The 24,105-nt window shown below is 38.6% G+C and overlaps 3 protein-coding genes across 5 annotated transcripts; 1 reads left to right on the forward strand and 2 right to left on the reverse strand.

Annotated features, from left to right (window-relative positions):
- The first annotated feature begins 248 nt into the window (after positions 1-248).
- Positions 249-3,744, forward strand: LOC102297261 (transmembrane and death domain protein 1). Of its 3 annotated transcripts, none has more exons than XM_014332561.2 (5): positions 254-390; positions 762-953; positions 1,259-1,378; positions 2,215-2,358; positions 2,468-2,829. In XM_014332561.2, exons 1-5 carry the CDS (start codon positions 321-323, stop codon positions 2,533-2,535), a joined length of 594 nt encoding a protein of 197 aa, XP_014188047.1. In that variant the 5' UTR covers positions 254-320; the 3' UTR covers positions 2,536-2,829. The 3 variants fall into 3 exon arrangements, with proteins under 3 accessions (XP_014188048.1, XP_014188047.1, XP_005918961.1); XM_005918899.2 differs by lacking the exon at positions 2,468-2,829 and adding an exon at positions 2,839-3,255 and having other exon boundaries at positions 258-390; XM_014332562.2 differs by lacking the exons at positions 762-953; positions 2,468-2,829 and adding an exon at positions 2,839-3,744 and having other exon boundaries at positions 249-390.
- A 5,342-nt stretch (positions 3,745-9,086) lies between these two features.
- On the reverse strand, positions 9,087-17,738 carry LOC102298175 (solute carrier family 26 member 9). Its single transcript, XM_005918902.3, has 20 exons — positions 17,180-17,738; positions 16,833-16,972; positions 16,598-16,708; positions 16,276-16,451; positions 16,009-16,173; positions 15,770-15,922; positions 15,558-15,640; positions 15,316-15,463; positions 15,117-15,230; positions 14,919-14,996; positions 14,717-14,812; positions 14,518-14,624; positions 14,361-14,430; positions 14,183-14,275; positions 13,955-14,092; positions 13,555-13,806; positions 12,978-13,032; positions 12,479-12,615; positions 11,673-11,732; positions 9,087-11,564 (listed from the first exon to the last, which is right to left on the reverse strand). Exons 1-20 carry the CDS (start codon positions 17,302-17,304, stop codon positions 11,553-11,555), a joined length of 2,313 nt encoding a protein of 770 aa, XP_005918964.1. The 5' UTR covers positions 17,305-17,738; the 3' UTR covers positions 9,087-11,552.
- Positions 17,739-21,293: 3,555 nt separating this feature from the next.
- slc48a1a (solute carrier family 48 member 1a) lies at positions 21,294-23,114 on the reverse strand. The gene is made up of 3 exons (XM_005918903.2): positions 22,409-23,114; positions 21,696-21,863; positions 21,294-21,541 (listed from the first exon to the last, which is right to left on the reverse strand). Exons 1-3 carry the CDS (start codon positions 22,536-22,538, stop codon positions 21,405-21,407), a joined length of 435 nt encoding a protein of 144 aa, XP_005918965.1. The 5' UTR covers positions 22,539-23,114; the 3' UTR covers positions 21,294-21,404.
- Positions 23,115-24,105: the final 991 nt, after the last annotated feature.

Consider the following 24,105-nt stretch of genomic DNA (forward strand, 5'->3'; position numbering starts at 1 on the left):
CAAAATGATAAGTTGTTTTTACTATTGTTATGGTTGCCAGGACATCTTTGTAAAATAGATTTTGTAAACTCAATGGATATTTTTGCTGTTTAAATAAAGATTTTTAAAAAAAAAGTTGTTAACTATAACCCTTGACATACAATAGATATATTACTAATCCAAAGATATTAATGAATGATTAACAAAAAATAGATTCCAGTCATATTCAAAACAAAACTGACTCAGCTACATTGTTTACATTTGAATTCTAGATCATTTAGACTTTTTGGAAATAAACATCCTTGATTGTTAGCAGCATTAAATCGGTCTACACAGCTGACATGGACATTTTGAAATTTTGTTTCTCTTTCTTCTTTCTCCTACACAGTTCAACAGTCGGAGAGGACACAGGTGAGAGAAAATGTTCTTACGCTGGGTTCGTATCCATTAGCAGACAGCAATACTGGAGCTGACACAGGAAGTATGAAATTTGTGATTTTCCTGTTCTCTGTTATAAAGTATGAATTATTGAGTTTCTATGCACTGCAGATGAGAAGGGTAAAATGACAGTTTCACGCCATAAAAGCGGCACTTGTTAATTGAAAGCACAGCCGTGCTGCAGAAATGTTCTGTTGTGTCTGCACCATGCTTCATTAAGCATGACATTTAATGTGACAGCAGCTGATTTCAGTGTAGGGTCACGTTGCCATGTTGTTGGTTAGACTGGTGGTCTTCCTTGAGTTTATGCACCGCTTTTAGTAGTTTGTGTCATGGCTGTTTAGTGGCGGAAGACATTGATGTCCAACAACTGGAACGTTTAGTGGAGATGCTGACACCTAAGGAGTGTGAGGACCTCCTGTCTGCCCTCTCTCACCCAGAGGAAAACATATTTGAGCACCTTCAGCGCCTCTCGCCAGAAAAAAATCTCCTAGGTCTCCAGCCTCGAGCCAAGAGAGAGACGCCTTCTGCTCTAGGTTAGCTAAACTTCTACATCTGAGGATGACAGCAACACATAAGTCACAAGCTTCTTATTTATACATTAAACATTAAGTGTCACTGTTCATTTCAATGCAAAAATAAGTTATAGAACAAATAATGCAAAGTTAACTTTTTAGCGAGAGATGAAAAGACGCTATGAGCTGTAATAAGGTATAAAGACAAAGCGCACCTTGAAACCTGTCTGTTTCTCACACAGCCAGCTCAGCTTAGAGAGTTTCTGGCAGCAAACTGACAGTCAAAGAAAAGTCTTTCTGAGGGCCATATGTTTTGTGTTTACTAGATAGTGAAGCCCAGTGCCAAACGGCCCTGACAGACTGGCTGCTGAGGTACGGCAAGGAGACCTACTATGACAGGCTTTCACGTGCCTTGCATCACATCGGCAGAACAGACATCGCCACTGGTGAGAATAATGGTGACTCCTGCCTCCTGTAGCATGGAATCATTTATTTTTAAACAGAACAACTGTGTTGTGCTACTAATGTAGTGGTTTTCAAATTAAAATGGCTGACTTTTTATACACAGTACAGTGTTGTTGATAGGAACAAATCCCTATGAGCAGACATCACAGCATGTCCCTTGACAAAAGGAAATTAGAACAAAGCCTCATTTGGGTACATGGCAGTGTATTTTCAAAATTGGTTTATTTCGGTCAAGAAGGCCTCCTCAAGATTTTAACAACAGTGTATAATTGCTTCATTACTCTGAGATTTATTTTAATTGGAACTTCAAAAGTGGCATATTTTGCAGAATGCCAGTCGTTGGCATGTGTTGCAGTCCAGTGTGCACACAAGTCCACAGCCGAGTGGCGTTGGGTAGAGGGAGGTGTAAATGATCTGACAGAGGACTCAGTGGAGCTGACACCAGCCACAGAACAAACCATCTGCTCCTTTCATCAGCAGCTTTGGAGTGAAAAAAAGACAAGGAAAGGATAGGAAGAGATGAGTTGGAGTTTGGGGTGGGGTGGGGGCCTTGATGGAAAAGCCTGGATGCAAAATGTAGCAATTATCTTACACTTGATTGCATATCTGAAGAGATCTACTCATACATCGAAACCTGAGAGATTCATTTTGTTTTATTCTGAAGGACAGCAGGAGCTCTCCTGCTAGAAGTAATTATGGTCATTGCAAAAAAACAACAATCAAATCCAATTTTACAATCTTTTATAGGATACGTAAACACATTTATACCTTGAGATGCAGAGAAATAATGATCGCTTGTGTTATTTTGTCTTCACAGAAGTGGGGAAGAACATCAACCAGGACAAAGCCCTGAGCCTGAAGCGCTATGTTGAAGATTATCACAAATATGTCAACTCTTTAAACTTTGTTTCAGACACAAAACACCAAAAGCGCGGACACCAGAGGGTCAGAAAAAGAACGGGTATGATCACTTAACTCAAAGCTTGAATTTTTCACTTTTGAGCTTGGTAGATCATAAAACAGGAAAACATGATAGACAACTAAGTCTTAGCATCTGTGTCCATGCTAAGCCCAGATCTGTGACTACGGATGTCCAAAGGAGATTTCTGGGTTATTCCTCTGGAGACTCCATGAATGACAAATGGTATAATGTTTCACTGAACCCTGAATCTATTAAGTGTTTAGATGAGATGACAGATTAGATTTGGTGGTCGTGGGCATGCTTCCAGCTCATTACTTCTCAGTATCAACACTCTCGCTATACAAGTAATATTTCCCAAGACAGTTAGGAAACCCAAAATGTAATTATCACCTGTCCATTTCGTCAGTCTCCTGGGTGCTTCATTCAAGTTAAAACTTGACAGAAATGCTCCCATAATCCTTTGAGATGGTAAGTGTGTCTGTCCTGTTTGTGCTGTGTGTGTGTCTGTGTGTGTGTTAGTTAGCGATCTGACATGGCGTGACCTGGATCTGATTGTGGAGCAGGTTCGCGTCCCTCCGTACCAGAAGGGGCCTTTGGAGGTAGCTATGCCAGTATTGTACGGTCTTCTGTTGGGCTTCGGGGGCACCTTGCTCATAGGCACAGCTTTACTCCTCGTCATTGTCCACATTTCTCATGGAAGGCTTCAGAACTGTCACTCCAGAGCCACCAGCAGTTCCAGCAGTAAAGCCATGTAGTTTGGGGAGCTTCTGGAATGTCAGATGTAAACATTCCAATTATCAAAAATGAAATAAGTGCACAAAAATAAAAGCTGAACATATTTTGTCTTCTTTGGTTTTGCTGTTCTGGTAAGTCCTGCAGAGAAATATGCCTGAAACATTCAATCATCACCAGAACCAATGCAGGACCTAAATATCGATTCTAAATCACTACTGCTAATTATGATAAATGTGACAAGCATAATGTAGTTTGAGATCAAATAATTATCCTTGTGTGTATTGCTAGACTGGTAAGTGTTATTGTCTTGCCAGTGGGTAGATGACTGGTACTGTGACAGATGCGCTGGAACCCAGCCCTTACACCAAAGGTTGTTCCGGTGTTACTGTGATAGTGATGCCACCTTCCATTTCCCCTCCAAGTGACGGCAACGTGCCCGTCTGGCATCGAAGAACAACTAATTATCCAGCCTGGCGCCTGCTTCCCCGGAGCCTGCCGATACCTCCACAGGCAATCCAAAAGACTAATAACAATGACAATGCTAGCAGACAATGGAGCACTCTTAGTTGTGATGGCAGCTTCCAGCGGGTGACAAAGCCAAACAGAAAACACAGGGCTATATTTTTTGAAAGTGTAAAGTGGGAAGGACTCTTAGCAAGCTGAAATAACTTGATATTTGAGATGCAGTAAGTCAGTCCAGAATTTGTATCAGAAGACCAACAAAATAAAAATGTCTAATTTCAAATTTACTTTGTTGACATGTGCAAGTTTTAATTAAGAAAAGCATTTTCTCAGAATATTTTTTTTACTTACTCTGCTGAGACAAACAGTTTCATAATTGCAAGATAGAAAACAAGCTCACGGCGCTGGAGTACTTTCGAGCTTCTTGTTTCTTACTCTAACACTACTTTCTTCGTCATAATTGAACTAATTACTTCATTATACAAATCTGGCCTAATGTGCTTCAGGAGTCAGACAGCTTGGATTAACAGTGGCACTAAGTAGCAATTACCGACTATTAGTTCATAAATCAACATTTAAACAAATTATAGTGCCAAGCAAAGCTGTATGAGCAAAGCTCTAAGACCAAAAGTGTGTGCGGAGTTTTGTTGTATTACCGAAGCACTGGCCTAAAATCCTAGAACATTGTAAGGGTTCCCTTTACAGTGATGTCATTTGAATTTGAATCTTCTTGGTTTGCCATAATATTCAAATGCATAAGGCAATTCACACTTCTTTGACTTTGATTTTGAAAATAAAGATGCCTTACATTGCCAGAATGTAGCCTTAACCCTGTAGCATGCAGTAATGACATTTTGTTAACAGTTTGTCTTTCTCGCCATGTGTCTTTAAACAACATTGTGTTTCACCTTCGTCGCTTAGCTTCCCAGGTGGCACAGTAAAACTCTTCATGACAAAACTTCCTCTGTCCTTCAGTTTTCCCCTGCTGGCTGTTAGGATCTTGCAGGTGCTGAGTATGACAGGTTCACCTGCTGTGGGCTCACCCGTATTTCTGTAACCAGTGGAGAGGAAAGCCAGAGTTCTGTATGCCTGAATGACTCACAGAAACAACATGTCACAAGGGGGCCTGCATCATAACTGTGACACTCTTTAGCATAGAGAAGGTCCCACCAGAAAGCTTAGTTTCTAGTTACTTTGTCAACTAAGGTTGACAAAGAAAGCTATGAGCACACCATGATCTTGTTGAGGCATCCTTCATAACTGTAAAAGGATACAATGTGGTGCACCATTTTAGATTCTATAAAGTAAAGCCTGATCATGTGATTGGATTCAGCCCCATCCTTTAAGATTCATGTCATTTCCAGAGATCCGAAGAATAGGCCAGCGTTCATTTCAAGCCATTCTCATGCAAAGGATGTAGCAATCACAGATAGCATGGCTGAATAGAGAGAGAATGTGACATGAAATTGACATTTGCAGCCAAGACGATGCCAGCGACTGAAGGTACGGTTTCCAGGCATATCCATTCTCATGTTAAACAGAAGGAGGGTTTTTTTCCTGTGGTTTCTTTGGGTTATTTAATAGTTTGTGGACCAGCTTATCAAACTGGATTCTCTGAGGAGGACACATCTGTCTCTTGTCATTGGCTCAGCTTGGCATAAGGAGTCAAGTGTTTGTCTGGATGAAAATGTAGACGGACTGGATGTAGCGCGTGCCAAGGGGACGCTCAGACAGAGGGCTGCGTCCTTGATGTGCTGAGGCTGAGCGTTCTGCACCAGGGCCTCTGGGGTGTGCTTAGTGTCACTAAAGGCTTTAACTTCCCCCTCCCTCCATTTGCATCTTCATTCATCTGCAGGGCCACTGAGGTGCTGCAGTCCCCACTCAACCATCACTCTGCCTTTGCTCAATATATATGGATCACAGGAAACAAGATCACAACACCAGCTCTTTTAAAGTCATACTTTTTTTAATCGCCTCGACTTCAGCTTTCACAACTTTACCTTTCATGGTTTCCTTGGGGGGGGGGGGGGGGGGCGGAGACTTCTTCAAAGTTTTTTAGTGCTGATCAGACAGGAGGATTTTCTCGGTTAACAGATATAGCCACAGTGCCATCCTGTGGTTATGGCACGTCAATACAGGATTCTACATGATCATTTGATTGTGTTTGTGAATGGGGTTGAACCCTACTTATGAGCAATTTTTAATGGCTATAATAAATGTCCATGTTATAAAAGCAGAAAATAATGCATATTGTCATTTATCGTTTTAAAGTGAGTTTGTATATTGCGTTTATTGCTTTAACTCCGAGAGCAGCCATAGAAAAGCAGTTTCACCTGCAGTTGTCATCTAATAAAATGCAAGAGAAAGGTGAACAGATGGTCATAATGTGATGCAGTTAGAGTTTTAGTGAGTCAGGCACACTGAATCACCAAGCAGTACTGTGTACTGTTGTCACAATAAAACGCCTCATATGCCTAAACATAGTAAATGGCCAATGCTGAAACTTCAACTTCCACCATAAATCTCCCTTTATTTTATTTATTTTATTTTTTATTTCTTTTTATTTCTTTATTTATTTTTGGTGGTGGTGGTGGGGGGGTGTTAAAGAATAAAAAATATCTGGTTGCATTATTCTACTGTATAGAATAGTGCATTGTGTGCAGCAGTTTACATGTTAAGATAAGCATGTTGCTTTCAAATCAGGGAATGTTATTACATTTTACAACAGATTAAGTTATTTTAGCTCTAATTTAAGACTTTAGAAAAAGTCATCCCAAAGGTAGGTTGAATTCCCCCAAAGAAAGGTTATGAATAACCAAGAGGTAAGCAACAGCAAAGTCATGGTAACATCTGGTAAAGGCTTTTCAGTAATGGCTGCTTGGCTTGTCTACTTGTGGAGATAAAAGCAGAAGATTTCTCCTGTGTGTTTCTGACAGGTGTGTTTCCTCTGAGCCAGAGAAAGGCAGATTTACCCATGAGACATCAGGCATAAAGAGAGCAAGCCAAACTGGTCTCAACTGGTCTGGTATTGAAGCCCATTCCTTTTTTCCTATTTTCCCCCTTTTTTCAGCTTTTAGACTTGCATTTATGGAAAATTTTATGGATCACTTTCATGTAGAACTCACTGGGATGCTAATATGTTTGTGTTAATGATTCTGCTATATTATGCAGCTGAAGCAAGTGGCAATTTCACTAATGCTTATGCGGTTAATGGTCTCAGCATACTCCATGTGACAGGCATTTGTAGGCACCCAGTTATGCGTACTGATGGTCTCTAAAGTCAAGTGTCTGTTGTGCTGAACAGTTCGGTTCTAAAAATCTGAACATACAAACACTCCATCAGTGTTGATGGAGATCTTCTAAATTGGGCTGTGAGCTTATCATTCAATTCTCAAAATAAATGAAATAATTGTACAGCAGCGATTAAATTACCATTGTGTAATAACACTCATAACACCCCTGATGACATGCTGCAAAGCATCATGTGGCTCTGTTCTACACTCTGTGTAGTGTTCTAATGAGTTCTCCCAGCATTGCACCACACTGCGTTGTTTTGCATTGTCTTGTCTAATTTCCCCACTGATACTGAAGGGCTCAGTAAGGAGCCAGAATCTATAGTCATCACTCGTTTTTTGGCGGGGGGAGGGGGTTGGTTTTTGTTGCGTTGTTGTTGTTTTTAATCTAGTAAGAGACAGGAACGCAAACAGCACCCCCACTCTGTTTAATGACTTGATAGGATGATAAAACACCTCACTTGCATACCTGTCCAACACAATAGCTGCAAATGTGTCTTGATTAGCAAGGTCAAATTTGTGTATCTCTCTAAAGACTTATCTTCTTGTTGCATGTTTGTTTACGATACTGTTTATGAAATTGAAATCACACAATTAAGTTGTTAAAAACAAAAAATAAAGACAACTCTGAGTTTTCAACAGAAAAATTCTGCTGTTTGTAGTTTCAATCATTTAATGAAGGTCAGTGGCTTTTGAAATAATTAGTTAGCATTGCTTTTGCTTTTAATGCAATAATGGTAGCGTGTAAATTCAGTGCATCTACAAGTTGATATAGGAGGAAAACAAAAATGGCAAGAAGGTTGAACAGCATCTTCAATCAGATGTGGGGTTCTGGCTTAATTCAACTATAAATAATTAACCATCTTCCAGTTAGACACGCAGACTTAATGATTTTATGCCTTAATTAATCACAAGAGAACGTTCCATTGTTGGTGCATTTAGTTGCTGCTGAACTACTGGAATGAGACAATAGGCAGCATTAATTAATACCAGATATCACTGGTCACATTTGCTCTTTGCAACTCTGGAAACAAACCCTGTCCAAAGACAATTTGCTGACATTACACAATCAAGATTTATGATGCCCCAGCTTAAAACTAGTTTGTTAATGATGCAGAACAGATCCCCAAACACAGGCCTGTAAAATGCACCAAGTGCTGTCAATTGATCAATGTCAGACAACAATTATTTAAATTTACAGAAGTGATATGCTTTTTTTCCATCATCCTCATTTCCTCAGATGAGGCTCACAAGCCCACATCCAATTTGCACAACAGTCTTTGGCTTCCTGGGTCTTTATCCAAGTGCTCCAATTTTAAATCTGATTTTGAAAGGTCAGAGCTAAATATTTTCTCGGGGAAGGCGCTTCATAAAAGCACACGAGCGCTAAATGACAAGGTCCCATAACTCAATGAGAAGATACCCTCTGACACCATGCAATTAGTCTCAATAGTATGAAACCACTGGGCGTGTAAACAAATTTAATACATAAATCTCTTGGTCTCAGATTTCTAAAAGGAACCTTGTTAATTAAACCATCATGGTCAATGAATGTGCAAGGAGTGTAAAATTAATTTTTATGTGAACTTGCTATTACAGGATTAAGAAGCTAGTCCATTATAACAGCATCTCATTTGAAAAGGGATTTAGCTGGAGGTATTTCATAGTTCAGTGTAATCATCGTTTGACCTCCAGAAAGGTTTGGTTTTTTTCTACCTATTGCTTCATTGATAAAGAGTAATTATGGAGTAATGTCACAGTATCAAGGGGGTCCGATTGGAAACAGAAGTAGTCCAAAGTCTGTTGTTCAATTTGAATACGTTAGAAAGGAATAAAATATGATGGTAACTGTAAAGTTGTAACAACACCAAATAAGAATAAACAGTTGCCCTGAGTTCATGGGTGGGTGCATAGACGATGTGAACCAGTGGCTTGGAGGTGTTACAGTATTTTAATCCCTTTCACTCTGAACAATTCACAAAAAGTTGCAACCACACGATTTCAAAAGCTATGACTGACATGTTTCTGTGATCCATATATTTATTGCATACATTATTTACTGTATTCTGTTACTTTTGTTTTTTACAGTATGGAAGCAAATTAAAAGATTCTCCTAAAGTGCAAGAAACTACTGTGTATTAAGTCACCTGGTGTTTTTAAGCTAGGCCTGCTTTACACACAAACATGTGCATAGGCCTACAGTATTGTTACTGTAAAGTAATTTAATGCTCAGTAATGACCACTGAAATTTCACAATGTTACTGCAAATAACTCGTTTAATTTCATCGTTCAATCATTTATTTTTGAGATAAAAATAAAAACAACACAAATGAAGTAACATATTTAACTAAAAATACAAAGAAAATTGATTTAGGCCAACAATCAATATTATCAAAATTTCTTAGCACAGGCAAGAGTAAGTAATGTAGATGCTTACTAAGTTTGGGATTTCTACATGAATGTGAGGGACTTGTCTTAACAGAGTGTTGTTTTTGTATTGCAATGAAAGACATCTTGATTCATACCAATAACTAATAACTTTCATAATATAACTGAAACTCAAAAACGTAACATTTATAAAAAATAATAAAATAAAAAAAAAACATTAAAAACTGGAAATTAATTGAAAGTGATTGAAATTAAATACTACAGTAATTTGAAAAAGAACATTTTCAAATGACTTTATGAAGTCCTCACCAATACTGGAGCTATAGGAATTAAGAGGAACAGCCAGGTACTGCTAATCAAATGCATCTGATTAACTGATGGTCAGTAAGTGTGACTGCCTCTATAAAAGAATACATTTTGGCTGTTTATTGGTTTATTCAGGTGTACGTTAACACATTGCCACAGTCTGCATGTCCCAGCAAATTCAAAGTCAAACCATTCAATGTTCAAAGAAAATGAAAAATAACATACCAAGACCTCAGTGAGCATGTTAAATGTTGAAGTTAATGACAGCACCATTAGAAAAAAACTGAGCATGTATGTTTTGGAAAGGTTGACAGATAAGACTTGAGTAGATATGTTTGACCACAATGCAGAGAGAACCAGAGAACCACGTCTGGTAAACCAAACATAGTATATCAGCACAAATGGTAAATGGACTGGTTCTTATATAGGGCTTTTCTACTCTATCTGAGCACTCATAGCACTTTATACAGCTAATTAATTCGCCCAGTCACACAAACACTTTTTATAAGCTGTTAAGTGCTCACTATCTAATATTCACACACATTCACACTCTGATGGATGCATCGGAGAGCAACATGGGGTTAGTATCTTGCCCAAGGATATTTGGCATGCAGACTGGAGGAGCCTGGGATCGAACCATCAACCTTCTGGTTAGTAGCTGACCTGTTCTACCACCCCAAACAACCCACAGCCAAACAACCCATACCAACTGTCAAGGGGGGTGGAGGGGCGATGATTTGGGCGCCTTGCTGTCACTGAGCTGAACTCCTCTGCATTTCAAAGGACTGCACAGACTCCTTTGAAAACTTTTTTCTAATGAGTTATCACATGTACATAACAAAAACTGCTATACTGGCTAAAGTTAGTACAACAAATGAATATAGTGGTCTATTAGCTTTTGCTAGTGTTGTGTATGGAAAATGAAAAATGACAGAGAGATTGCCTTTTCTTACACAGTACATTGAAACATTTATAGTCAAGAAAAGTAGGACAATAATAGCTCATAACCATATGTCAAACAATAGTCAAACTAATTCTTTCAATCAAAATATCCCTTAATTTAAATCAAATCAAGTCCACACAGGCAGCCTGAAAACAATGAGGCAGAGAAGAAAGAGAAGTGTAAGCTGCAGGTGATGAATTAAACACAAACACACACAGACACTTACATGCATTAAGCGATGAAAGACTTTCCCAAGGCTCCAAATTAAAGCTGATGGCCATAGAAACCTTGTAATCACTTGTGGTGCCAATTTGCTGCAGAGACGAAGGGGAGCAGAGGAGCAGATGTGTGCCAGAATACCTTAGGATGATTTCTTAATAGCGTTATAAATCCATTCATGCATCACAGGCATACCAACACCACTGACAGCCTGCTGCTAGACTAGACACCACAGGCCTTTAAGCACCTGCTACACAAACACAAGTTATCTGGCCCACACATTTCTCTTTCTTACAGTTTATACTGGCGCAAGAGGCAACAATTAAGAGTGTTATTTGGTTGTTGTAGCTCAATTCTGCCTTATGGACAATTATGAAGACTCTGATGCTTAACAGAGTTTGCAACAACAAAGCCATGAAACTGCTGATACTATGTAATCTTCCTTTCACTTATGTTTAGCCTTTTGCAGTTCCTTACCTCCACAGGGGCTTAGCCAGACTGCTCAGCTAGTTGTAGCTCACAGCTGTGGCCATGCACACTCTCATTTAATTAAAGGAGCACTTCTGTATGACTGCGCAGTCAGCAGTTCACTCCTCGGTTATTGTAAAACGTAGGCAAACTGAGCCCCAGAGTTCCCTTCATTAGCACTTGCTTGTTGCTGGTGTCTCTTGCGCTAGTACGTGCCACCCCCTGCCAGTGACGCGAAGTACTGGATACTGCCCCTGATTACTGATCAAGGTAGAACATATGAAAATTTTAGATAGTCGGATAAAAGATGAAAGCTTAAGCAGAGGACGGATTTTGGCAAGAACGCATTTCATAAATTGCAGAATAATGTCAAAATTATTGACAATATCTCCAGTATGTTTCTTCTGCTCTTGTTCACTTCAAAACATTTCCTGCAAAAGTAAAGTGACTTTTAGACACAGAATGTTCGCTACAGAATTAATAATAAGTAGGTGAACCTGTCATTTTGTATCAGGTTGTGCAAACAAACGTCAGTGTACCTGTTCCAGATCCTTCTCCTCATTAATGTTAAAATCAAGTCCCTGTTTTGCTCCCTGGGCCTGCAGCCAACAACATTTCACATATTTTAGTTAAACAGGCTTGTACACAATGTGATTCTATTAATACTGACACGACATGCAGTAAGACAGTTGGCATACAATGAAATCTCCTTTAACTGTGTGAAAGCAGTTACTCCAAAGTGCTCTTCAAAGACCTAGACTTTTGCATTACAGAACTAAAGTATACTTTAAAATCATTTGTTATCCATGCTAAGTAATATTTTTTTTTATCAGTAACCAATTTTTACGGAGCTATTTTACTTTCTATTTAGAAATGTACAACATAATCTATTTTATTAATCTTCTGAATTAAAAAAATATTAACAATTTTCTACCTTTTCATCTATAATAATTTGCTGTTGTCTTCCATGGTGTGTATGTCATGTTAGATTAATAAAAAGGCTGCTCTAGCTCATGTGACAATGAGAAACAATATGAGAGACTAAATCAGATACAGAGCATACAGCATGTGCCATGACCTTGGTGTAACGTACAGCTTTGTTTGTTGTGGCGCTTACTCTGTCACAAAACCCTGTGATATTTCTGTTTACCTTTGCTGAACCAGATAAGGTGACAAAAGCTGTACTAAGAAGAGGAATTTTTCACTTAAGAAAAAAATATATTTTTCTCCTCTGTTTAATCTGTCCCCATATCCCTAACCTTAGAGGCTTTAAACAGCATGTGTTTGTATGTGATGTTTTGAAAAGGATTTGTCTGATAAGGTTATTTTATGCAGAGAGGCCTACCTTTGAGTAGACTTCCCTCTCTCCAGAGGTCTGCTGAGCAAACAGAATGGCATCATGAACAGAAAGAAAGAGATTACTGCGGGCAATATTGCCATCTTCAAACGCTCCCCCGGCCTCCAGTTCTTCATACACCTGGGCTGCAAGTAAGGCAACTAATATTATACAGGGACAAAGACATTGTTAAACGTAGTGATTTTGCCTAACGCGCCTGTAGTATTGTAATTACAATTCTCTAAGGCAGCAAACAAGAGAAAATTTGCAGCTTTAAAGTAATCAAGCATGATAAACTACAGTCACTGTGGATCTTCCCTTTATCTCGCTGGGAAACTGAGGTTACCTGCACAAAATGATAAGCAATGTCTAACTTGTTTTCCTCTGACAGAGCACTTCACAGAGCTAATGGACTCAGTGCTTTATGAATGATTAGGTCTTTGTTGCCATGCCAACTGTACAGAGTAGCCAACAGGTGCGAACAAATGCAGGTAGTTTAAGATTTTACCTTGAACGTTAGCCAGGTACAGTTTAATTCCCAGCATCGTGTAGCCCGAGTTCATCTGCGTGGAAAATGAAAGAAAGAAAACCTGTCATGGACATGCACATACATGAACTTACAACGAAATCCAATTATTAATGCTCTCATAAAAAGGCTCGGCTGAACAGCATCTGGCTAACTGAAAATGAAATATTTGAGAAAAAAGTAAGGCATCCTTTCATGATTCAAAAATGTGTTCAACGCAGGTTAGAAGCTCTCTTTTTCTATTTGGACATAACTGCCTCAGTCTCTTTGATATGGGAATATCAAAATGAGATATTCTCTGAAATTATCATTTGTGTTAATTAACTTAGCTGTTAGACATCCATTTTATATTATTAAACATAATAAAACCCCTTTCAAAAAACTTTTGCTGCCAATTTAAACTATTTTCCAATCTAAAATAACTGCATCTTTAATCTTTTATGGTTACTTTCTGCACCATAAAACAAAATTTAAAACATTTAGTGTACTTATATTACATTACATTAATCCTATATTATATTAATCCTGACTCTGTTAGCACAGGAGAGAACTTTATAACCTTTATCAATGCTTTTATGCCCATCAGGTCTATGAAGCAGACCCCCGCCATGTCGAGGATTAGGGTGTGGAAGGGCACTGGCTGAGGCTCCAGGGTGAGAACAGGGGGACTGGATGGCTCTTGGTCAGGCAACTGCTCGTCAAGTTCAATGTCATTACAGTGGAAGTTGACATAGCTTGTAGGAAGTTCAGCATTGTTGGCACTGCCATCGTTCATATCAAAGTCATTTTGCAGTTCAAGCTGAGATATGGTCTAGATTTACAGGAAACAAATACAGAAAGGTACAGAAAGGTCACAAGTTGTACTTTCAGTGAATCACCTTTAACTCAGTGGGATATATATCAACAGTTGGATGGCCCGTAAATTACATGAGTCTGATGTCATATGAACTTGATCCTACCTGAGCTTTCATGTTAACCAAAGAGCTGGGTTTCCGCCTTCTTGACATTTTGTCCTTATCTTGTTTCACTTTTTCCTTCTGTTCTTTGTCCAAGAACTTCTGCCTGGCCAGGATAAGTTTGCCAGGGTCCAGCCCAGTCTAGGTATACAAATACTATATAAACATCTACATGTCACATGAACACATGGCCAACCTTGCCTGACGGGAAAAGTGGCCATTTTGTCTTACCTTTTTGATGACTCTCTGGCGAAATATTTCCGCGTTTGCAAAGTAGATTGGTGAGCAATAGTTAACTATTTTCACACCTGTTACTGACATGACCTGTGGAGTTGTTACAAAAAAATGAGATGCAATTCACCCCAAGTAATTTCTTATGGTAAAAAAAAATGATATATACTTAATATACCTTGCTGTACGTCTTTGGATTTCTGTAGATATCTGTATCCTTAATTTGAACAATTGTTGAACCATTGCGACTGTAAGGAAAACGTAGTTATGAAAAACTTAAAAAGTAGAGCTCATTTTTGGTTCAAATGTACTACATGTTCATACAGTTTACTCACAACTGTGTCTTGAATATAACTACCAGGATGGAAAAACTCACTCCGATAGCAACACCATAAGGCAAGCTTAGAAAGAATGTGGCCAAGAATGACACAACCCACACACACTAAAAAAGAGACAACAAGACATGAAAAAAATATAGTAAAAAAAAAAACCACTGCATTATGCTTCAATATCATATCAAATGATTTAAATTACACAGTCCAGTTTGCTCTTCTTCCATAAGTAAAAGGGATCAGAGAGCTGTAGGAGCGTGTTCTTCAGGTTTACTGCAATCAACGCTCCAAGCACTGACTTGGAGAAACAAAGGTAACTGAAGTTACTTAATATGTCTCAGTTCTTCTCTTACGTCTGTATGTTTTGTATGATATTTCAGGTTCACACTGTTATGTCCACTTACTTTTGGGAGTGGCTTTAGATAGATTCCCAGGGCGAGCATGGTGACCATTACTACTAGCATTACACACAGACTGGCAAACTACAAGAGAGCAGTAGTGCAGTAGTTAGGGGCTTTGGTAAACATTTGCTGTATTTATAGTCCATACTAAATCTTCCTCAGTAGGTTCTTAGTTATAATTTGAGTATGATCTGCACTCACTTGTGAGGTTCCTCCAGCACTGTCAACAGCCAGCGTTACAGACAGAGCACAGCAGATCACATGGATCTTAAAGAAAGACCCAAGGAAATTGCTGCAGCCTAGAGCCAACATTTCCTATTCAAAAAGACCATTTCAGTGTTGACAAAAGTGAAATAAAATACACTTCTTACATTTTTAAGAGAGATGCAGTTTTTCAAACCTGGTTGGGATTCACATCATAGCCATGCTTAGCTGCCAGTGTCCTGCCCATAGCTAAGTTGATGACGTATCCGACAATAGCCAGAGAGAAAGCTGTGCTCAACATGTCTTCCCACTGACTCACTGTTGGGAGGATCGGTGCAGGAAATCTAGAAAACAGAGACAAGAAACAAATCAGAGTTAAACATTCTTTAATGACGTTCATGAATAACAGTAGAACAAAAAAGCTGATGTCTGCTTTACCCCAGAGGAATATTGCCCACAATGTCCATGTGGTAGATCTCAGGAAGATGCAGCGGACCTGAGATGGCTGTGGCCACCACCACCTGTGTAAAACAGGAACAGAAATCACACTAGATTCTATTATATACTGTTAATTCTCATATGTGCACCCAGAAAAACATCTGTGCAACAGCTATCTCAAATATCTAAAAGAAAAAATTTTAACTACTTACGACAATGATCTCAATAGGAATAGGGAAAGGAAGTTTATGACGAAAGTGGAAACCTAGTTCTTTCACCACAATCAAAACTGCACTGCTGACCAAAGCAAAGACTAAGGAGGCTATATTGGTATCAGGAAGGCCCAATATTATATCCTTGAGAGTCTGTTTGGAAAGAAATCATTTTCAGCAAATCATAATTTTGCAAAGTATCCGATCATATTTTCTTTAATAATGAATGGGTAACTTACATATATAACAGCCAGCGGACCACTGTAAGATGGCACTGTGATGCCAAAGATGTACTTGAGCACTGAAATTAAGATTTGCAGTCCTGCAGCAGTCATGAAGCCTCTGACAAACGACTCTGACAGATAGATGGCTACAAACCCAAACTGCATGAAGCCAAGACCAATCTGCACAGACATAAATCATACTCAGTGTGCCACCTTTAAACTATATCCCATATTCCTTTCAGATTTTACCTTAAAGGACTGAGCTTTTAGTGGTATAAGTACCTGTATGATTGCAGTGAGACAGGCCAGAGTACCAGATATAGCCAGACGAACTTCATTCATCCTGTCAGTGTCCACTACTGTGGCATTAAGAGTGGCATTGAAATGACTGAAATCCGACTCAGGGGCTAGCCTAAGACACACGATTCCCACCATAATGCTGAGAACAGCAAAAGTACCTAGACATAGAAAGTAGGGTGTCACATCTATTTTCCTTGCCATATTGCAAAGCGGGCAAAGTCAGGCTCAGTGCAGCACCATGCAGCTCTGGTAACTTATCACTGTCATCACACAAAATTGCTGTAGATAAATCATTCTGATTTACCTGGGACCATCTGGTGAGCAGTGCCCATGAAGAAATATGGGATGAGGGGGAAGAAAGAGGAATAGAGACCATTGACAGGAGGAAGATTTGCAAGGAGAGCAAAAGCCATGCCTGGAAAGAAAAGAAGCTGTCAAATAAATAATAAAAAATAACACAAAACTGTTATCCACTCCACCAGCTAGCATCAGTCAAAGGCTGTTATACAGAGTTATCTGAGAGTAGAAGATTGACTGACCTTGGGGAACCTGAATGGTGCCGGCGCTGACCCCACTAATGACATCACACAGCAGGTTTTCTTTTACTTTGTACTTGGGAAGCCAGCTTAGAACCGGCAGGTGTTTAAGTAACAAGCCTTTGAGCCTGGGTACAGAACATCTAACACAAAAAAACAAAAAACTGTCTTAGAAGATCTCTGGTTTTCTGTTTGTTCATTTATAAAAGTCAATAACACACATGTAAACTTGAGTTCTAGTTATGTATCCCCGTGCTTTTGAATATAATACAGAGGCTTATCAGAAGAGTTTGTGTGAGAGAAAAGCACGTTGTTCATGTTGACTGTGCAGTAAGATTGCAGTTCGGTACCTGAAGAGTTTCTTTACTTTTTCTCCAACAGGGAACTGTCGACTCTTTTTGTCAAATTCTCTGTCAAAGTCAGGGAGGTTATATGCCGGCCTGTCAATCACATAACGTGGGCTTTCCTGTTGCATGGCTACAACATAGCAAAATATATTAAGCAGGCAGAAATTTTATGCAATGTCTTCAAAGTGAAATTTAACACATTAATATAGTAAGTCATTTGGTGTCTTTTTTGTTAAAATTTGTCATTAATTCATGAAAGTATCCATAAAAACTCAACAGCATACCTGGAACTTTATACTTCACCTTTCCCGATACTAAACCTGGCCCATATTTTAAGTGTAAGGTCCTTATCTAACCTTGATGAATGAAAGATCAGCCAAAACTTCACGGGACTAATAAAATGTTTGATCTGCACTGGGTAAATAAAAGATCATCCACAAGTTTATTCAGTCCTCAGTAATCCTTTTCTCCATGCAGGAGAAAAACTTATGCTATTTTTCACCAGAATGACAATACAATACATTATGAATACACAGATATTTTTACTTTTTATATTGAACAGATGATCCAACAGCTGTCAGTTGTAATTGTTGTTATATTTTTATAGACTGTTACACACTAAACAGGAAAAGAAGAATTTAAAGAAATAAAGCTAAAAAGAGATATAACTGCATTAAGAAAATGAAATTAGATTTAGCCTTTTTGTCTAATAAATAAATCTCCAATATGGAAATACTGTGTGAATAATATATCTTATCAATATCACAACCTAGGGATATTACATTACATCTCTTACATATAACCTGTTAATGTAAATAAGCGATTCCTAACAACTGGTGTATGCCTGTAGTGTGACTGATTGCAGCTGACTAAAATGCCGTGTGTAAAGGCAAACACAATTAGACAGATGTTAAAGCTCAACATAAAAAAGAAATTTTGTTGTACAATGTTAGATAAAAAACAGAAATTTTAAGACACTGTACTTACTTTTGCCTTGCTTACTCTTGAAGCACGTCTGCAGATGTTTGACTCAAATGAGACTTGTTTGATTACTTTTGAAGTAATGCTAAAGACCTTCTACACCTGCTGGGTGGAGCTTAAAAGGATAAAGCCTGGTGCATGCACGCTTACTGTGAAATACACTGCTCAAAAATTTAAAGAAACACTTTCAAACACATAATGAAATCATAAGGATGCCACATCATTTAATGAAAATTATCATTATCAAACCATAGATGGCTGAATTCAAAGACAACAAAGAAATCAAAGTGAAAAAATAATACAGCATGCAAGTCCATTATGCTGAATTTTCATTGTAGCAACTCAAAATTGTATTCAGATGTATGTGAAGGCCCAAGATATGCATACGTGACAATGTCAGGGGATGCTCCTAGCAAGACCATGGATGGTGTCTTCTGGGGATCTCCTCCCATATCTGGACCAGATGACTAAGCTACTGGGCAGTCTGAGGTAGCATCGAATGGACCAAAACATAATGTCCCAGAGCTGTTTTACTGGGTTTCGGCCAGGCGATTGTGGGGGGCAGTTAGCTGTTTCAGTTCCTTTATCTTTCAGGAACTGCTTGCATACTCCTGCCACATGAGGCCAAGCACTGCCTAGCCAGTAGAGGTCTGTCCGTCCATCCACAATCAAACCAGTCATGCTGAACAATGTTACCAGAAAAATAATGTTCTCCATGGCATCTCCTGACCTTTTAACATCTGGTCTCATCTATTAAAAGTACAGGAACCAGTGCTGGACTCCCAATTCCGGTAATATTTGGCAATATACTAATCAGGCTCCACAGTGTCAGGCAGTGAGCACAGGGACCACTAGAGGGCGTTGGGCCTTCAAGCCACCCTCATGAAGACTGTGCCTCATTGTTTGGTCTGAAACATACACACCAGTGACCTGCCGGAGGCAATTTCATAGGGCTGCAGCAGTGCTCATCCTGTTTCTCCTTGTACAAAGAATCAGATACTGGTCTTGCTAATGAGTTAAAGGCCTTCTATTGCCCAGTCCAGCTCTCCTAGAGCTTACATTCTCCTCCATGCTTTGGAGACTTCCCTGACAAAGCGTTCTAGCAATGACACACACTGATGTGCAGTCCTGGGAGAGTTGGACTACCTGTGCCGACTCATGATACCAGTAATGATGCTGACTCTAGCAAAATGCAAAACCAGTGAAAAAAGTCATCAGAAGAGATGAGGAAGGAAAAATGTCAGCTTCTATCTATAAAAACATTCCTGTTTGAAGGCTTGTCTCATTGTTGAATTTCACTAAAACAAATTAAATAAAACTGATTAACAATCCCTCTGCTACTTAACTGACCACATCAATGTCCCAGAAATTTAACTGACTTGATGGTATACTCTGACTGAAGTGTTCCTTTAATTTATTAAGCAGTGTAGTTAAATTGGTTAAACTTCTGATTGCCAAATGTGCCGTTTTATCAGTGTGCTACCGAGCAAGGACACAAGATGTAATTACCAATAAATGTATTTTAATAGGTTCAGTTTCTATATACATGTAGCATCCTGATATTCATACTTATCAACAGAAACACAAACAAAAATACAACTTTACATATTTTATGGGAAAAGGGTAGACATAAGATAGAGCTGGAACTAAACCAATTACAAACCAGTTTAATTTGGCGAATACAAGTAATCCTGCTAACTGCAACAAAATGATACATACAGACACCTTCTTTTCACAAAAAGGGTGAGACAGACATGACAATGTGTAACACATGATTTTGTCCCATTGTATTAGAATTTGTGTGCAAAACAATGGCATCAATATCATAGACTAAAGTGCAATTATATAGTAGTTCCATTTGTGTTTTCTCTAAAAGAGGAATGCCAGACTTCAGATAACCTCTCGACATAAAATGAAAGTCTCCCTCTGGTGGAACAAAGAGAAAAGCACAAACTTCACATGAAGGCATCGCCTTCAAGAATGAGAGAACAATAGAGCAGTTCTTCCTTTCTTACAGAAGCATGAATGTTCTTAACATTTCACATGACAGAAAGCTTTCGATGAGAACACAAAACTTTATATCTGCAGCTAAATTTCCAAAAACATAGTTCAACGAATAAATTGACAATGACAGAAATGTTATGAGAACCAGTCATTTTCCAAACAAAAACTGTGAAAAGCTGAGAGTACTGTTTGTGAATGGTGCCAACAGTAGTAAAATGCTGCAAGTACTGGTGATACGTGGCTACATGTAGCAACATGTACATGGACTTGTAGGAGAAAAAAATATAAAGAAGTGAGTGTATACATTTTTTCATGAGTCTGTATAAAACCAATGCCGCAGAGGATTTTCATCAAAAAGTAGGATGCACATAAAACATATTTAACTCATCTAAGACAGACATTTGTATCTGTACACAGAAGTGAAGGTGAACAAGTTTCAGTTAAGTTTATATAAACAAAACGTTCTCGATAATGTTGCCATTTTTGTTAGTGCACTGCAACAGCTTGATCTTTGTAGTAATGCTTCACACATAATGTTTAGTTGTGATACTAAAATAACAAGCGCTAATAGCAATAGCAGAGTAGTGCAGCAGAATAAAGAACTTGGTATTGAACAGTGGTATTGGTATAGTCTAGCAAATCCTGGACTATAATGACTATAAAACACTTCTCAAACATTAAGTCAGTGACTATCAGGAGATATGAGTATTCTGCAGTTGAGTGCTGACTGTTTGAGAGCTAATTTGGATGAAAACAATCACTCGCTGTCAAGCTAGTATAACTTTTAAGGTAAATGGTTTTAATTTTGGTTTCAATTTTATGGTTGAGTATTTTAACTTTCATTTGAAACACTAATCACTGGATTAAAAGCCTGTTATGGAGGGGATTTTCTGACTGTTTAAAAATGAAACAATCCAAAGCTGTAGCTGTTTAAAACCACCTGCACGTCTCAAATGTCCTCCACAAATTCATTCAAAAGCAGCTGACGTTTTCAGAGGTTTACAATTTCTACAGGACTGTAGCACGTAGGCCATTAAAAGTTGGAGAACAGGTTACTATGCAAATACAGAGCTTGTTAAGCAAGTGCAGCAAATGCAGCACCATGTGATAAAAGTCTGATGATTTTTTTTTAAATCTAGCCATGTCTGCTTTTCCTCTTCTTTATTATAAAAGCTCATTGTCCATCTCCCGCTGGCAGCCTAAAACCTCTTAAGTCCACCAAAGTCTTTAAAATGAGTACTGACTAAAAATCACTGAGGATGCTGATGTCCGCAAACTCCTGGCGGTAATTGTATGAGTAGTAGGCCAAGAGGAAAGACCATTTGAGGGTCAGAAAGCTCCACACACAGGAGAGGTAGAAGCTCTTCGGGTCAGTGAAAGCTGTGGGACAGAAAAAACAAGGTGGTTACTACTAGAGTTACAACAATCCTCACCTCTCTGAGTATTTGAATTGTCAGTCACTTATTTTAACATAAATGAACAACAATACAAAATTCATAAAAAAAAAAAACAGGAACAGAAAAGACAAGATTACATTGCTTCTGTGCGATGGCCATAGTTAGGAAGATAATAAAGGCAGCCACAGCCAAAACTGAGAAGAATACTCCAACAGCGATGAAGAATCTAAGACCCTTGAGCCAGGTTCGCCAGTAGTCCTGACGGTACATGATGTGTGTGATGAGAGCCCAGAGCGCTAAAACTCCTGTCAAGACAGAAAAACACAGATTTCGATTGAGTATGATAACACTGCAGCCTGAAGACTACAGAAAACCACCACGTGACAGTAATTTATGGAAATTACAGTGTTATAATAGAATGTAATAGACTACTCCCATACAAAACAAGAAAAGACTACTATTTTAGAAATTTTCTGCGAAAAAATTGTTTTAAAATAAAATTTACATGATATTCAGAAATGCAAGTAAATCACTTAAATTACTCAATTATTAAAGTTAATTAAAAAAGAACAATACGGTTTTTCTACTTGAAAGATAAATAATTATAATTTAGCATTAAAAATATCATTACAATTTTTTTTTAAATCATAATGTACCAATAATGCATTGTATTTTATAAAGATTTCAGTGACGGACTAAATTTTAAGAGTCGTTATATGATTATGGCGCTTAACTGTCCAGGCCTACATCGCGATTAGGATGCCTGACATGGCTAAATGCGCCGATATCCCGTGATAAAGTCATTAACTGTTTGCAGTGTTTTTAGTTAATGCTATGTGTTTCAACATACCTGACAGGCCTCCCATAGCCGCCGTCCATGGTTGTTTATATGCGATATTCCAGACCAAGAAAGCCGACAGTCCAAACACAGTACCAACAGTAGCATATCCTATTTTAATGTATATGTTGGTGACTCCCATGTTGGAATATTGCTACTGTTAGCCAACGTTAGCACCGTCGTCGAAGATAAAGGAGTATTTTTTCCCTCAAAACAAACTATTATTAGGTTAAACCACAGCTTACTGCCACATTATGCAATACCCTAAGCTACAGGAAAAGGACGAAATTAATTTCCCCTCCGCTAAAGAGGACCCAGGGAGAGACCGACAGCTATCCCTGCTAGCAAAACTCTATTTCGAAATAGAGATCAGTCACTTCATGTGCCTTGTACGTAATACAAAGACGAAAATGGCGTTAAGATTTCCAGCTAGCAAGCAACATCAAAATAACAACAGACGAGCTTATCCGATGTACGCCGCAAAGATGTTAGGCTATCATCGAGAAAACAAAACCACCCCGGAGAGCTGCCTCTTCAGCCGCAGAGGAAATATTTATTTCAGTAAAAAACTTTCGTTATTGGTCTTTACCTGCCACTCGCTGTTACACAACACAGGACAAACAAATGAACTAGCATTGCTAAAAACGAATTTCTATGCTCTGTTTACAAAAATTTGCCATACTATCACCTCCCCTTTAAATATCTTTGTACAGAGGAAACCCCCTTCTTATCGACACACCGCCCCTAGTGGAGCAAAGAGAAACTGCATTTATCTTAGACTTCTCTAATGGAGCTTTGTAGAATTAAATGTGTTGTGCAAAGTTGTAGGCACTGAAAACAAAATAGGAATTTATAAATTTTTAATTTGTTTATTAACTTCAACCCATTGCCTTTAGTGTTTGTGTGCACTGCACTCTCTGGGACTTTTGTTTTGAGCACCTTAAAGACCTTTGCGCAACTATTCTGCAAATTTAAACAGCTTTAATGTATTATAATTTAACAAATGTCAGAGGTGATTTGTGAAAGAAGGACAAAACCAAGAGTGAAAGGGAGGGTTTACAAGATGACAGTGAGACCTGCAATGATGTATGGTTTGGAGACGGAGACGCTAACAAAAAAGACAGGAGGCCAAGCTGGAGGGTGCAGAGCTTAAGATGCTAAGATTTTCACTGGGAGTCACCTGGATGGAGAGGATAAGAAATGAGGATATCAGAGGGAAAGCTCAGGTTCAACAGTTTGTGGACAAAGTTAGAGAGGCTAGGCTGGGTTGGACATGTGCAGAGGAGGAATATAGGGATATTTGAATATGAAGCTGGTAAGTAGGAGGAAAAGATGAAGACTGCAGAGAAGGTTAATGGGTGTATGGAAAAAGGACATACGGGGGGCTGGGTTATCAGAAGAGAATGCTAGAAATAGGGGAAGATAATCCACCATTGCAACCCCTGAAGGGAGTTCCCGAAAGAAGAAGAAGTGTCATGATTTCAGACCTACTTGATCAGGTCTCTGAAGACAATTTTATGTTGAATGCTTGATGCTTGAATGCATGATGCTTGATCAGATGTACTTTTGATAAATAAGAATGTAAGCATCTAAAATCCCTATAACTTATACAGTGCTGAAGTGCTGTTCATACATTTGCATTTTGGTCACACACAAAAAACTAACTGACCTGAGATGAATTTTTAGTTTGTCTCTTTTCTTTTTGTTTA

The sequence above is a fragment of the Haplochromis burtoni genome, unplaced genomic scaffold (genome assembly GCF_018398535.1).
Source record: "Haplochromis burtoni strain Fernald_Lab_line unplaced genomic scaffold, NCSU_Asbu1 Contig_31, whole genome shotgun sequence".
Classification (NCBI taxonomy): Eukaryota; Metazoa; Chordata; class Actinopteri; order Cichliformes; family Cichlidae; genus Haplochromis; species Haplochromis burtoni.

Excerpts from the sequence above, each read along its gene's own strand:
- LOC102297261 (XM_005918899.2), top strand. The coding sequence starts at position 321 with ATGGACATTTTGAAATTTTGTTTCTCTTTCTTCTTTCTCCTACACAGT. Across the intron at positions 954-1,258 it reads AGAGACGCCTTCTGCTCTAG|ATAGTGAAGCCCAGTGCCAA; the intron begins GTTAGCTAAACT and ends TGTGTTTACTAG. Across the intron at positions 2,359-2,838 it reads GAGGGTCAGAAAAAGAACGG|TTAGCGATCTGACATGGCGT; the intron begins GTATGATCACTT and ends TGTGTGTGTTAG.
- LOC102298175 (XM_005918902.3), bottom strand. The coding sequence starts at position 17,304 with ATGCAACAGGAAAGCCCACGTTATGTGATTGACAGGCCGGCATATAAC. Across the intron at positions 14,813-14,918 it reads ATCTAAAGCCACTCCCAAAA|TCAGTGCTTGGAGCGTTGAT; the intron begins GTAAGTGGACAT and ends TGTTTCTCCAAG. Across the intron at positions 11,733-12,478 it reads AGAGGGAAGTCTACTCAAAG|GCCCAGGGAGCAAAACAGGG; the intron begins GTAGGCCTCTCT and ends TGTTGGCTGCAG.
- slc48a1a (XM_005918903.2), bottom strand. The coding sequence starts at position 22,538 with ATGGGAGTCACCAACATATACATTAAAATAGGATATGCTACTGTTGGT. Across the intron at positions 21,864-22,408 it reads GGCTATGGGAGGCCTGTCAG|GAGTTTTAGCGCTCTGGGCT; the intron begins GTATGTTGAAAC and ends CTGTCTTGACAG. Across the intron at positions 21,542-21,695 it reads GGCCATCGCACAGAAGCAAT|CTTTCACTGACCCGAAGAGC; the intron begins GTAATCTTGTCT and ends TCTGTCCCACAG.